Raw genomic sequence first — 15,354 nt, forward strand, 5'->3', positions numbered from 1 at the left:
GTTATTTTACCCAACAGGATTATTGAAGAATAGGAAAAAAAAGAAATCTCTTCTTAAAAAATCATGAGCCAAAGTGAACACCTTGTATCTCAGTACCACAGAGCCTTTTTTATACGGGTTACCACATCTTGGCAGAACTATGAATTGACAACCTGGGAGAAACAGGAAAGTAAGAGGAATCCCATGTGATATTATCCTAAGCAAAGAATGCTGGTTCAGTTTTGCACTAAGACACGACATGCTCCAAGCAATATATTTAATACTGTTGAGTGCAAACTAACCAGTAAGAAAAGTTCAGAATTCCAGCCCAGCAGCGAAGCCAGTTCCAGTTGTATCCTGTCAAAACATGAAAGTTCCAAAGCTCTCTCATGGTAGTAAGCATGCTCATCATGCTGCATAAAAATAAGTGAGGAAAGGTATACAAACAAAATTCATGTCAGGGAGATTTCCAACTCCTAGCTGACTACATACTGTGTTTTTGCCTAGCTTGGACAGACTGCCGCTGGTTGGGGGATCTCGCTGCTCATATCAACTTGAGCTCTGGCACCTCGTTGCTATATATCTGGAGGAAGAAAATAAACAAAAACAGAGCTTGACACATCATTGTAGCTGCAATACACACGCAAGGTTAAGAAACTGTAAAAGAAATGTTTTTCTCAACCGAGTGATACAAATAAGCACAGGTCACTGATCATAATTTTGACAAACAAATTCAAAAGGTTTCACGGAAATTTCTTCGATCAATCCGTGGACACCAGACAACAACTTACAAGTGGTAACCCAATCACACAAACAAAATTAAGAAAGAAGACGATATTGATTAGGTTCTCGTGCGAAACGCGGCAGAACACAGCTGTTGAGAAGTCGACACAGCTTCAGATCCTAATAATTGCTGCTCCTAATTTGCCTCTCCCATCCATCCTAATAACTCAAGGGAGGGGATATGGTCGACGATTTATCGGCTAGATTGGACGCAAAACTTGCAGGATTAACAGAACTGATCCCGATTCTGGCACGAAAGTGAAGCAAAATCGAAATGGGATGGGAGAGGCAGGCAACCAAACCTGGGACGAGCGCCCACGAGGCCGCGATGGAGCCCACGCGCGCCCGTGAGGCCCCCCATCGGTGCCGCGCCACACGCCGTCGCCATCCCGCTTGCTGCCCCTCAGCTTCCCCGACCTCGATCCCGACGACGAGGAGCAGGGAGCAAGATACGAAGAAGGACGCCGCGGATGGCCTGACTGGTGGGAGGCGGACAACTGGCCTGGACTGCCCTGCTAGCGGCCGACGGCCTGACGTCCTATGCCGGCGCCCGTGGTGCCCTCCCCAGGGGCGAGCACGTCGGGGCCGCCGCCAGCGCGCCGCTGGTGCTCTTCTTTTCGCGTTTCCTGCTCCGTATGCGAATGAGAGAGAGAGAGGGAAGGGGCAGGGGGCGGCCTAGCGGCGTGGGGAGGGCGCGGGGTGAGAAATCTGGTATCCCACGTCAATCGTGGCCATCGAATTTGGTTAAGGTGTTTGATTAGCCTTTAATTTTAATGGTGCCGAATTCGTGTGTGCATTTTTATGGGTGCACAATGGTTGTGGCTCTCAGCGGGGGACGTTTTTGTGGGAGGACCTAGTATAATTTTGACTGGTCCATTATAGTAGAGATTATGGAATAGTTGTAGTTCCCGTATCGTAAGAGCAACTCCAAGTGAATGGCTGTTACCTTCCGTAAAACCCGTTTTGACGATTTTAGTCGATAAAAGTTCCCCAACAGATTTTCTTTCTCGCTCTCCAATTTTCCTCGTCCGCTATACCGTCAAATGCGCTCGCCATCCGTGCGCTTTCTCATGGCTGCCTTTTTCTTCGACTATTGTATTCGGTAATCGCTGGCCTGCCACTCAGCCCACCTAGGAGCATGCATGCACGGATGCAGAAGGCCCTGTTCGCTTGTCTGAAATTTGGCTGAAATTGGCTGAAAACACTGTTCTGGCTGAAATGTTGTGAGGAAAAAACATTGTTTCAGCTGAAAAAAGAAGCCGAACGAGCCGGATTTAAGGTCAGCCGAACAGGGCCAAATGGTTAAACAATCAACGACGTGGCATGTTCAAAACATACAGGACCGGCATTAGAGAATCTATTGGAGTAAGTATAGATTTTGAAGAGCTAAATTGATTTGGCGACTCATTTTCTTTACTTTTCAATAGCTAAATTTAACTAGTCTTTTGGAGATGCTCTAAGGAATGTTATCTTTCCTCAGTTTATATTTGTTAGAGTTTGTTACATAATCCTTCCTGACATCCTCTTGAAATCTATCGTAGAGAATTGAGCCAATCAAATGGCTCTATGATTCACTATGGCTCTTCTTAGATCGAGTTGAGCCATTCAATGATGTCACAAATGTATCCCGTAATGGATTGATTTCGAACTCCATATCCAGATGCGGCTGGTCTTCCAAACCGCCACTAAAAATCGATTTCTAGAGACACACATGTAGGCCTCTACAACCATTTCTAGCCGTATCTAAAGATTGTTTTCGTAGCGGTGAAAGTTGTTTGAGAAAATGGCATCCAAAACATGCTTATACTTAAATGTGGTCATATATTTCAAATTTTTTCTGCACGCGGAGTAAACCACACCTACCACCATCCCATATACACTTTCGTCCTCGCTTCGCATAAAAAGATTAACCTGGGGATGGTGGGTTGAACTCTAGATGCCTTATATGTTGGTCTAACCCACCTTTTAACTACCAAGGTGGGAGTAAACCCTCAATAATATCTCATTAACATGCACATGGGCCAAATTCCAAACTAGGCCTGATGTTATAGTACGTGTTGACAACGAGGTGTTTCTAGTGATTTTGTCAACCTTAATGTCTACTAGCTCAGTCTTTTTGAGGTGCTCATAAGGATACAAGTGTGTGTATATGAGTATGTTCTTGATGGGCGCCAGTTTCTCAAGCGCAAGCTAAATAGGCATAGCTCAGCTGATTAGTTCTCTTGTGGTGGAATCTGTTCATCCAAGTTTAAAATTATTGACTTGAGACAAGCGCTCGTTATGCTAGGAGATATGTCCATCTACAATGATGTATCTATATTAACTTCGTCAGTCTCAAGGTCCACAAGCAGGGGCGAAGCCATGAATTATACATTAGGAGGCCACAATTAAATTAAAGAGATTTGTTGTATGCCAATTCCTTGTAGTTCATCTGTTCAGGTTTTTTTGGTGCAATATGGCTACCAGGTTAGTTACGATGTAGCTACTCCTATTTTTCTAGATTTATTCTAATATTTGATGATTTAATAATGTTTCATTTGTCTCGTGGTAGGTGACTATGTCTGCCGACAATGAAGTGTACGCGGTGACTCATGAATATGGAAATCTATCAGCTTAGTATTTTGGAGGTGTTCATAGTGCATTAGGATATGTTTTGGTTTATAGGGGTGAGCTTGTGTGCATATATGCGAGCGTTTGCATCTGTACTACGATTTCCAATAAAAAAGAATGTACATATAATAATAGTGTTGTTCAATAAGCTTGATGATGATAAAGTATTGATGACCGAATTCTTATTACTATTTAAGTACGCATTCAACAAAATCTAAAATATACTAATAAAATGTAAGTATTTAGTAAAGCCTAAAATTTCGTTAAATATGTCTTAATATGGTTTTTTAGATAAAGGAAAGAGTATCTGGCTTCATCCCCATTAAAGAGGAATCAGGGCAATTATTACACCCCAACAATATTCATGATACACTAAGAAAATATGACAAAATAAATTCAAGACCTAATTCTAAATAATGAAGGCCATCCGAAGGACGTAAAGAGGCTCAATGCTGCAGTCTCCAAAGTACAACAGGCCCCCACATGAACGCTTGTCGATCTTCACACTATTGCAATTAGGCCCAACAAATATGTCTTAATATGGTAGACAAACAAATTTAGATGAATCAAACTATGTGTCTAAGTGATTTGTTATCTAGAAGACATCAATAAATATATATGGCAAGAATACATGTTTTTTTAAAAGGAAAGGAATATATGTCATCTTAGTACGAGTATATGTTCTCGAGGAGTACCAATTTTTTCAAGCGCGCTATTTCATCATTTGAGCAGAACACGCTACGCTTAGGTAACACCGATCATCATTAGACATTGGTCTTGTTTCGTGCGGCTTAGCAGGGAATCAATGAGAAGGGCCCTGGGACCTCGGCCCAGAAATGAAAACTACTGGGCCCCTTTGACAGGCCCATGACTTGTCTAAGCCTTTTGGCTGCTGCCTCCCACCATAGCCCACCAACCACTGAACCACAAGATGATATTTCCTTTCTCGTCGCCTCTTCTTATATATGGCCAAATGGACCATGCACGATGGGCCAGCACAGGCCCGACTCGAAAAAGCACGACACTAGCCCGAGCACAGCGTCGTGTCAGGGCTGGCACGGGCACGATCTAGGGCCATGCCTGGGCTGCATGTCCGGCCCACAGTGTCGGCACGGGCACGGTTAATGGACCGGTACGATGGTGATCCGATTATTCTCGATCGTTGGATTGAATGGCAGCAGTTCTGGCCGTTAGATTAAATTTGACCTAGCTATAAAAGCAAGTCTATCTCGTTCTTTCCCTTCCGGCCGCCATTTCTTTCAATCGAGTCGTCTTGAGTCCCGGCCGCAAACCTGTGTGAGCTGTGACTGTGAGACTGTGACTGCAAGTCAACGGCTATCGTCTGAGCATCCATCAGGAGATTGGTATCTGCAGATCTGCAGTTGGCAGGGCTAGCTAGATTAAGCTTAAGCTTACCATAGAGCCATGGAGGTGAAGAGCAGGGATGGCGGCCGCGAGCAGACAGGATCCAGCTCATCCTCAGGTAGTCAGGTACCATTGTCTGAACCACCTACTGCTGCACATCTAGCGGTAGCGGCTCTCATCTGTCCTCTAGCTCTATGGACGCCGCCGCAAGACACCTTAGCTTGGGGCTCCGCAATGAAGACGGCAACGTTTCTTGGGGAGAAACTCAGGAGGCGAAGATGCAGCACATCAGAAGCCTGGTCCAGGAATTCGTCGCTGCGTCGTCATCGGTGAATTGCAGCGTCAGAGGCGTCGACATGGGTGCCCCTGTCGTGGAGAGGTGGCTCACGGAGTTGGGCGTCGGCTGGGTTCTCCACCTCCCTAGCAGTGCATCTGCATGTGAACTGGAGCATACGTCTGATGTTGCAAGGACCAACTGGATCCGGGCCCTCAGAGAAATCGTGGACACCGTTGGTCTCACGGAGTCCCTATTTCCGGATCACGGCCTCGTGGACCTGGACATGGACATCACATGCCTAGTATTTTTGAGGAACAACAACAAGAAGAAGGAGAATTATTTCCGGATCACGGCCTCGTGGACCTGGACCTGGACATGCCTAGTATTTTTGAGGAACAAGAAGAAGAAGAAGAAGGAGGAGAAGGAGAAGAAGAGGCTGAGGCTGTGAGTTCAGTTCCGGATGGTCAATTCCAGTTTGCACGGTTTATCCAAGAAACCATGTTGAAAATGCTCTCTTTTGTTGACGTCATAGTTGCTATGGCTATAGATCCCAATGGCAATAATGGGGTCTCGGCACTATACCAGATGCTGAATGTCCTGCTGCCTGTGCGCGGTGCTCTGTCCGAAGCCTTATCTGAGATGGGAGAGGTGTCATTCCTCCCGGCACCGCCCTCTTGGGAAGTTGAAAGGTTGTTGCGTGCAAAGAATGGCAATGCACGCGATGCCATATGGAGCACAATGGAGCGGATTAGGACTCTTATCTTGTTGGAGGGCATTCAAACTCCACATGGAACATCGGACATTCACAAGACGACCCGGTCAGTAATGGGCTATATCAACTTCCTGCTGAATAACTACTCGACATTGCATCCAATTGTATCTGAAACAGCTGGTCTTGTTAAGCGAGTACATCAGAATGGAGGCCATCAACATTTGGACAGCATGGCCATGGAGATCACGTCCTGTCTAGAAGAAGAGCTTGCCAACATTTCAGAATCATTTCCAGACCAAGGTCTCAGGTTCTTATTCTTGCTCAACAACTCAGATTTAATGCGGGAGAGGCTCCAGGACAACAGTTTGAACTCTTCTATCCAAGCCCGTGTGGCAGCCCTCTTATCTAAAGTCGAGCGCTACATGGAGAGGTATCTACAAGTGTCTTGGGCACCGTTGTTGACGTGCTTGTTCGATCCTACACCTCTTTGCTTGTTCGGTTACTCACTGGCCCTCCCCAAGTTCGAGTCTGAACTTCAGAAGACGTACACCACTCAAAAGTCGTGGAAGGTCCCAGATCCTGAGCTGAGGACAAGACTTCGCACAGCTATCATCGACAAAATCATTCCGGTCTACACAAAATACGTAGAGGATAACAAAAGTACCAACCCAAAAATCAGTCCCCAGGAGCTGGAAGAGATGCTGCAAGAGCTATTCGAAGGATGACGCAGAGTGCACCAATAAGGACAGGTCATTGTAGCTTAATTTCCATCTGTGTTGCTTTGGAAGAATGAAATGATGTTGCTTCAAATGACTTTGGCATGTTCGGCTTATCAGCTAAAATCTACAGTATTTTTCTCTCACACAAAACAGTTTCAGCCGATTTATCAGTCGACTTTAATACCTGTTGTAATTTTTTCTTTCGTTCTTGAAATAAATATGGAACAGTACATAGCTGTCTGTACCTTCTGCCATTGTAGGTTTGTACTTCAAATTAAATCTTGGTGGTGAGGATCAATGATATTTATACGTTCTCTTTCAAATCAAATTAAATAATTGTGATGGAGGCATGGAGCCCCCCGACCCGCTGCTCTCCTTCAATTCCTCGTCCTCCTCACTCCGGAACCCAAATCGCCCAGATCCGCCTCATCCGCCATCGCTCCTCACCACCAAGCACCAGATCCGCACTCCCCACCACCTGATCTACGTCTTGATGGGTCACAGTCTGCTACGCATTCAAGTTCCATCGGCCTCGATGACCCCGAAGCAAACCAGCGACCGCCGGCATCAGCATCCCAGGGGGCGCCCCAAGAGCTCAATCCTATTCCAGCAAGTCCAACGGAGGTCAACCATGAGCTGCAGGAGAGAGCATGGGCGCTGCTCCCGGATTTGGCAAGAGATTTGAGCAAGCTCAAAGACCAGCGGCCGTGCTCCGATGCGGAGGTGTGTAGGGGCGCCTTCAATCCCCTACCTGCCCACGCCTGCAATCAGCCTGAGGACGCCGATGCCTGCAATAATTCTAAGGATACGAGCGTTCAAGCCAAGGATATGGATCACCAGAAACAGACGGACATTGAAGGCCATCTCCTCCGCTCCAGGATTCCGGCGAACGAAAAGGGGAAAGCAGTGCAGGGCGCAAGGAGCATTCATGTCGACCAGGCTACTTAGAAAAAAAAATGCTATTATAGGATACGTGCTTCGTTATTATAGCACTTCATCTGTCGATTTTGCTAACACAATCAGCATGTTCGGTTGGCTGGTTCGTTTCGTTGCCGGTTTGTGAAGAAGTATTGCTGACTGGTTTGTGTGAGAGAGAAAGATACTGTTCTGGTTGGAATTTTACGATCGTTTACGACAAGCCAAAGCCAAACGAACAGCTTGAATATTTGAAATGTTGGTATTTGTTTTACATGACATTTAGTTCTTTTAATCACTTTTCTCATTTCAAATACATGTATTTTGTTATGGGATGACCGTATTGTCCTTCAGCCATATTCATGTAAGAGTAGGCAGGCAGGTGCGTGGGCTGGCAGGCTGCCTGGCTGCCGCCGCCGCCGCCTGGGCAGGCTGGCTGGCACGCTGGCTGCCGCCGTCGAGGTATGTCACACATTATTAAAATTCATAAAAATACAGTAAAAATTTCTAGAAAATTAGAGTAAAATTCTAGGCATATAACACAATATTAAGTACACATGAATTCATCTCACATCATAATATTGTTCTAAACAAAATTCAAGTCATATCAAATAAATCATGATTTTATATCTCATCAAAGCTAAAATAATTCATCCAATGTGTAGCTTTCTCTTCGGAGTCATCTTTTTTGGTGCTGCCGCTGTAGGTATCCTCACGGGACAAGTGTTGTCGATTTGTGAAAATGTGCCCTCTCCTAATAACATGTAAGCTTGCTACACATAAATACGATACCATAATTAGATGTATGGAAAGAATTAGTGTACGATAAATGTGTTAATAATCCTTATCTTCTTGTGACCCTTCCTAGACTATTCTGTAGGATTTCTTCTCTAGTCGACCTCCGTGGGGTGCTAGGTTCTGCTGGCGCAACTTTTGTAACATTCTTCCTAGGTTGCCTACGCTTCCTACAAGTAATCAAATAAATTAATATTGACATTTACATTCAAGTTTCTAGATAAAGAAAATCAGTTCATACCTCTTTTTTGCAGTCCCATTGAGTGGGCACTTGGCACTAACTTGCCTATGATCTTTTTCTTCGTATTTTTTGCAAGTCATAGGTCCTCTGATCATTTTCTTTTCCTTTCCATTTGTTGGAGCTGCATCGTTGTCACATCCCTTCTCACCTTCACCATCGTTGGTAAATTCATCATCTTTAGAACATTTCTTTCTGTGTCCACCTTCCATCCATCCCTTCATTTTTAGTTTCCTTCGTCGTCCAACAGGTAGTTTAACAAGAGGTGCACCAACTAAAAATGGTAGGTCAACTTGTGGCCATTGTGTTTTATCTGTCATCGGCTCAATCTCTCTTCCATAAGCAGCCCTTAATCTATTGACCGAGTAATAGTCATGCACAAACTGTTCTAGGTCAACTCCCCGATGGCGGGTTACATTGGCCAATACATGTTGACATGGCTTACTAGTGTGCTGACATTCAAGACAAGTATAGGTCCTTTGGTGTAACTTGATAATATGCCTCAGCAATATTATCATCAATATATTACTAGTTATGTAGTCACACTTAATTTCTGGATTGAAACCACACCTATACCATAATAACTTATGATTGGTCTGTAACCATTTCACTGCTTGTGCTGATTCACTTACCATTTTTGCTATATTGTCATAGAATATGTCCTCTCTATAAGCCCTTGCCGCAGGATATATCTGGCCAAACCCTCTAAATCTCTTCTTAAAATTTCTGACAAGATGATAAAAGCATTCTCTTTGCTCTATATTTGGGAATACATTCTTCATTGCATTCTCCAAGCCCTTGCAAGCATCAGAACAAACAACAAGCAGTGGAGGATCACCTATTGCCTTCTTTAATTGTTCTATGAACCAAGTCTAGTTGTATGTGTTTTCAGAAATTATGAAGCCATAAGCGAGTGGATACATCCAATTGTGACCATCAACTGCTACAGCTGCGGCCAAGTGACCATTCCACCTTCCATTAAGTGTTGTAGCATCTATGCTCAAATGAGGCCTACAACCTTCTAAAAAACCATCAATGCATGGTTTAAGAGCACAGAAAAATAATGGAAATATATTTGACCATCCACCTCAAGTACCTCAGTCTCAACGACACTCTCGGGGCACCGCTTCATTACCTCGGCCTTCCACCTAAATAACAGCTCAAAACTCTCTTCCTATTTGCCATAAACCTCTTCAAGAGCTCTTTGTTTACCCCGCCATACAGTGTCATGTGCAATTTGACACTTGTGATCTGTCTCCAACTTCTTTTGTAATTCCTTAGCATCAATATTTGAATCAGCTCTAAGGATACTCACAGCCTTGCTAGCTACCCACTTGCAACTTGGAGTTGTAGTTATTTGTCTCATGCTGGACACACGCTCGTGCTTATCGACTAAGATGGTTACCTGCAAAATAAAAAATCAATGAGATTGATATTAATTTACATAACAAGTAGAATTAATGAAATAATAAAAAAATTATTCACCTCCACAGTGGCTTGGCCTTTTTGTTTAGTGCCATTTATCCTCAAGGGCAAGGGCAATCTTCATCACCGGACTTGCAAAAAGCCATATATATCGTCTTACATGACTTCTCTACTCCTAAATCGAACTCCTTATTAATGGCAAATTGCCGCACTGTCAACTTGAACTCTTCCATTATTGGGTACATTGTTCCTACCTCCATTGATGGGTTGTTCTTATCATATGAAATGACCATCTCACCTGGTACGGCATCACTAGTAGGAATGGCAGCACCATCAGTATCTTGCCCAATCTCATTATCATTCCCCTCTTCATCTAGTCGGCAATCAAAGCCTTGTGCAGGTATATTTGTTGTGCCCTCCTCTGTCAAGCCTAAAAGCTCACAAATCTGCGACTCACTCATAAGTGCAATACGACCTTCGTCATCATGTGTCTCCACTATTTGTATCGTATCCCAATCAACTCTTTCCATATTTTCCACATGATCTACTTGGGACCTAAACAAGTGAAATCAACTTTAACTAATATGTACTACTATCGTGGTAAAAAACAAACAGAAAGCATACAAGCATATATACCTTTGCACTTCAAGAATAGGAAGGTTGCACCCTACTGTCAGAAGAGGGGCAGTTGGAAGCAGCGATCTCGCTAGGGCTAGAGCAGTGGACATGCCTTATGTCGGCTCGTCCAAACCTTCTGCTGCCGCGTCCACGCCTTCTGCTGCCGGCGCGGCCATGCCCTCAGCCAACCCATCCATGCCAGAGGGCGGCACGGCCAGGCCACAGCCGGCCGCGCGCTGCCATGCCTGAAGGCCGAGCAGCAAGGCCAGAGGCCGGCGCGGCTAGGGCACAGGCGGCCAGGCCAGGGCCAGCCAACGCGGCCACGCCTGAGGGCAGCGCGGTAAGGGCAGAGGCGGTCGGCGGCCCTTCTGGATCCGGTGGGGGCGAGTTCGTCTCCTCCATGGGCGGCGCGTCGAGGAGGATTGGGCGGGCGGCGGCGGTCAGACAAAACGTCGGAAGATGAAACGAAACGTCGGGCTCATGCAAAAGGATACGTAAGGCCAGAAGGGTAAAATAGTCAATTAAGGAGCAAAATACATGTATTTTGATTACAAAGTCAAAAATACACCAAATGTCATCTAAAACAAAATGCCAACGTTTCAAGTGTCGTTTTAACGAAGTCGACGATTGGAGTGCATTTGGGAAGGAGTGGCCGATCCCCATTCTCGTCGCCTCACGCGTGCGCGTGTGGTAGTGAGAAACAAGCGGTGCGGCGCGGGAGCACGGAGGTTAGGTACGGCGGGCGCCGGCACACCGGATCCAGTTTCTACAGCTCCTCGTCAGGTACCATCATCTCCTCTGGCTGGGTATGGGGGTCTGGCTATGGCTCTGGGTATGGCTACGTATTTTCCAGCTCTCGCCTCTCCTCTACCTCCATGGACACGGCCATGCACCTGCTGAACTTGGAGCTGGACGAGGACATGCGCTCCGGGTCCGTGAGAGGAACGGAGAGAAAGGATACCGAGTCTGTTGTTCATGGTGAACCAATCAACAAGAACCACAGCGAAATGGAGGAGAAAGAGGAGCGGATCAAAAAAATTAAACGCCTGGTCCAGGAATTCGCCGCCGGTGATGCGCCGTCGGCACAGTGGAGCATCAAAGGCGGCGGAGGCGACATGGGTGTCCTGGAGAGATGGTTCACGCAGCTGGGCGTCCCCTGGGTTCCCCAGTCCCCACCTCGCTGATCGGTGCACACTTGGGGCACCTGCAGGGGAACTCCAGCACACTTTGGGTGGTGCATGGAACTGGATCCGTGCTCTCGCTGAAATCACTGAGACCATCCGCCTCATGACGTCTTTAGGCTCCATGCCCAGCATTTGTGAGGAAGTACCTGAGGCTGAGAATGGGGACGAATCTAGCATCCCGGATCAATTCCAGTTTGCAAAATTTATCAACGAAACCATGCTGAAGATGCTCACTTTTATTGACGTCATAGGCAGTGAAGTTGCTGTCAGACGTGCGGTGCCGATGCCATACGTGGACATGAAGCTAAACATCTTGCTCCGTGTGCGCTTTGCTCTGTCCAAAGCATTATCAGAGATCCGGCTGTTGTTCCATTCCCCAACCTCTGCACAGGTTGAAACGATGCAGGACGAGATAATCAGCCTCTTGTCAGCAAAGGAGGTCAAGGTGGATGAAATCATAAGGAGCGCAATGGAGCATATTATAACTCATGTCCTGCAGTCCATGGACGACGGCGACATCTTGTTTAGATCGCGAGAATCACCCCGTATTCTCTACGGCACTTGGTCCGTAATGAGCTACATGAGATTCATTCAGTCACGTTACTTGTCCATGCCTCAGACTCAGAATAATGGAGACCTATTTCCTTTTGACTCCATGATCATGGAGATGACGCCTTTTCTACAAGAAAGGCTCGTCAACTTATCAAAGTCATTTACAGATCAAGGCCTCGGGTTTTTATTCTTGCTCAACAACTCATACTACATATGGGAGAAGCTCAGCGATCTAAACCACTCATCTCTCAACGTCTACGTGGCAGCCCTATATGACAAAGTCAATGAATATAAGGAGAGCTACTTACAAGTGTCTTGGGCACCACTGTTGAAATTCTTGTTCAGCACTAAACGTGTTCCCCTCTGGAAAATTTACAATCCACAGACTATGTTCGAGTCTGAGTTGAGGAAGACGTACACCGCCCAAAAGCAGTGGAAGGTCTCAAATACTAAGCTCCGTCATCACGGAGCCTATCATTGTTGAGCCCCCACGACTACGTGCCCCCAGGAGGCGCCGTGTGGTGGACAATGAGCTCTCACCACCGCGTCGGAGCGGCAGGCTCGCGGCCAAGAGCAGATGCAGGGCACCTAACCCAACGGTGCAGGCACAGAACGTGTTGATGGCCAAGTGGGAAGTACGCCCACAGCAGCCGGCTACATAGACTGGAGCGGACGGCGAGTTCGATGAGTACCTGGCCCTGTTCGGCGGGCCCCTCTCAGAGTCCAAGCGGGAAGCGATCAGGAGGCTGTTCCCGACCGGTTGTGCGATCGACGGCATCCAGCTTGTGGAGGGGGTCGAGCTTGAGGTCTAGGCAACCTCTGTATCCTTGTCGCCAAATGTTGTCGATGTCAAGCGAAAACATTTTCGTCTGGAATGTCCGTGGCCTAAATGGTCGCGCGCGGCGCAACGTCATAAGGGACTTTATCGTCTAGGAGAGGGTGTCGCTTGTTTGCTTGCAGGAGACTAAGCTCTCCAATGTCTGCAACCAACTTGCTTCTGAATGCCTAGGAACATCATTTGAGTATGCCTTTGTTGCCTGCTGTGAATACCGCCGGTGGAGTTCTCCTCGGCTGGAGGACGGACGCCTGGTCGGCGTCGCATGTGTCTCTGCAGTCACACTCGGTAACTGCCAAAATCGCCAGTCGCTCTGATCCCAGGCTGGCCTGGTGGATCACCGTCGTTTACGGGCCGCTGGATGCTAATGACTAGCAGGCTTTTCTTAACGAGCTCGTGGCTCTCCGCTCCTCGCTGCTGGGTCCCTGGCTCCTTTGCGGGGACTTGCTTTGGAAGGAACGCAACGCACGGACTTTCAGGAATGAAGCCAAGGACGCTCGCGAGCTGTGTTTGGAGATCCTACAGGAGGCCGCCATGTGGTTGCGGGCCGGGTATTCGACCCTGTCGTCGCTCAGTTCATTCATGTAATTAGTCTCTTGTGCGGTCGCTGCCGGCTTCCTTTGTTTTTTCGTTTGCCACTCTGTTTTATATTTGTGCAGCTCGACGGTCGACACCAGCATTGTTTGTTTGCTTTTTCCTCTTAATGAAATACGTGCTACCGTGCACGCTCGAGAAAAAATACTAAGCTGAATATAAGTCTGCGCAAAGCTATCACCAAGATCATCAAACCAGCTTATACAAAATACATAAATGATAACAATATTACCACCCCAGGAGCTGGAAGAGATGTTGCAAGATCTATTCGAAGGATGATGAACAGAGTGCACCACTACACCAATGAAGTCACTATAGGTTCCGTTTGTGTTGGTTTCTGAAGATGTATGTGAAGCAGCCTAAACCTGAAGCATCATCAAACTTCACTTCACTATTTACGTATTTTTCCTTTCATTTTTCAAATAAATAAGGAACAGTGAAGAGTTGTGCACGTGTACCTTCTGCTTCCCCATAGGCTTTTGGTAGCATAAGTGATATTTATATGTTCTTCTTCGAATCAAAGCCTCCAGAACTGTCATTCTCGAGATGCATTGGTCTGGATTAACTGAAAACGTGGTTTATGCAAGTCTAGTCATTTTGAAGCTATATTGGATCTGTTCGGTCAAAGTGGCGCTAGAGCCTAGAGATGAACGCACCGGCCACACATTTGCTTCACTGTCGACGACACTGAATGCCTGCAAGCAGATCCTCTGCAGTAGCAGAGAGGCACTGGTTTCGCTGCCAGCGACGATGTGCGCGGTTGTGTCTGAGCGCTGCTCTCACCTCAGCATTCACAACGTCTTCACTTGCCCATTGATCTAGTTGTCCTTTGTTTTGGAGTTGAGTTCTGGTTACCCAGCAGGTACTATCTCTACTAGCTAAAGCTAAACCTAAACATCTAACAGCTCTCGCCAGTTCTCTGTCTCTCCGGAGGTCGCCATACACTAGGACTTGGACTTGGACGAGGACAGGGCCTGGATTTTTTTGAACGAATTCATATAAGTAGAAACTAGAAAGTACAAAACTTATTACAATAGCTTGCAGTTCAAGCTTTCCACGCCGATATTTATGAATCCGTAAAATAAGTGTTTGATTTCATGACTCCACTAGACTGCTTGAACTTTTAGTTTGTCCTCACGTTACAGATACAGAAAAATTATGAGCCCAGTGTGCCACGAGGCAAAATTGACCAAGTCACCTTCATTGAGATTAACGCAAAATCTGTCTTCATCTCCTGGGTGCCATGTCCATGGGTTTTCGCCTCAAAGGAACAAGAATGTTGGTAGTATTGACCGGATGGCCGCGGGGCCGTCTCCAGGTTTTTGAGGCCCGTGAGCGAAATGCAAATGGAGGACCTAAAATATATAAAACCATGTCTAATAAAAACAAGGCATATACTTTCAGCACCAGAATCATACTACCTATTTCTTGTAGACATGACGATGATTGAGTAATAAACAAGCCTTCCTATTTTACAAAACGAAAAAAATAGTCAGAATCAATTCAAACAACAGAAACGGTTGTACCACATTCTACTCTTGTAATCTTATTATCTTACTATTACTAATTGGAGGTCCCAAAAGAGGCTCCACGTTAATTCTCACTAGAAGCGCTAAGAAAAAAGATAAATCCTAGAAAATTCTCACAATAATTAGAAAGATCATCAAGTCATCAATTGGTAGGCCTCAATCAACCATAACCATTCGATTTATTAAATTCCCTACATAATTCTACACCGTTGGCATTATTGTTA

The 15,354-nt window shown here is 46.0% G+C and overlaps 1 protein-coding gene across 1 annotated transcript; it reads left to right on the forward strand.

Moving 5' to 3' along the window:
• The first annotated feature begins 4,650 nt into the window (after positions 1-4,650).
• Positions 4,651-7,539, forward strand: LOC136522108 (exocyst complex component EXO70B2-like). Its single transcript, XM_066515894.1, has one exon. It carries the CDS (start codon positions 5,309-5,311, stop codon positions 6,449-6,451), a length of 1,143 nt encoding a protein of 380 aa, XP_066371991.1. The 5' UTR covers positions 4,651-5,308; the 3' UTR covers positions 6,452-7,539.
• Positions 7,540-15,354: the final 7,815 nt, after the last annotated feature.

Source organism: Miscanthus floridulus, chromosome 18, assembly GCF_019320115.1.
Source record: "Miscanthus floridulus cultivar M001 chromosome 18, ASM1932011v1, whole genome shotgun sequence".
NCBI classification, from domain to species: Eukaryota; Viridiplantae; Streptophyta; class Magnoliopsida; order Poales; family Poaceae; genus Miscanthus; species Miscanthus floridulus.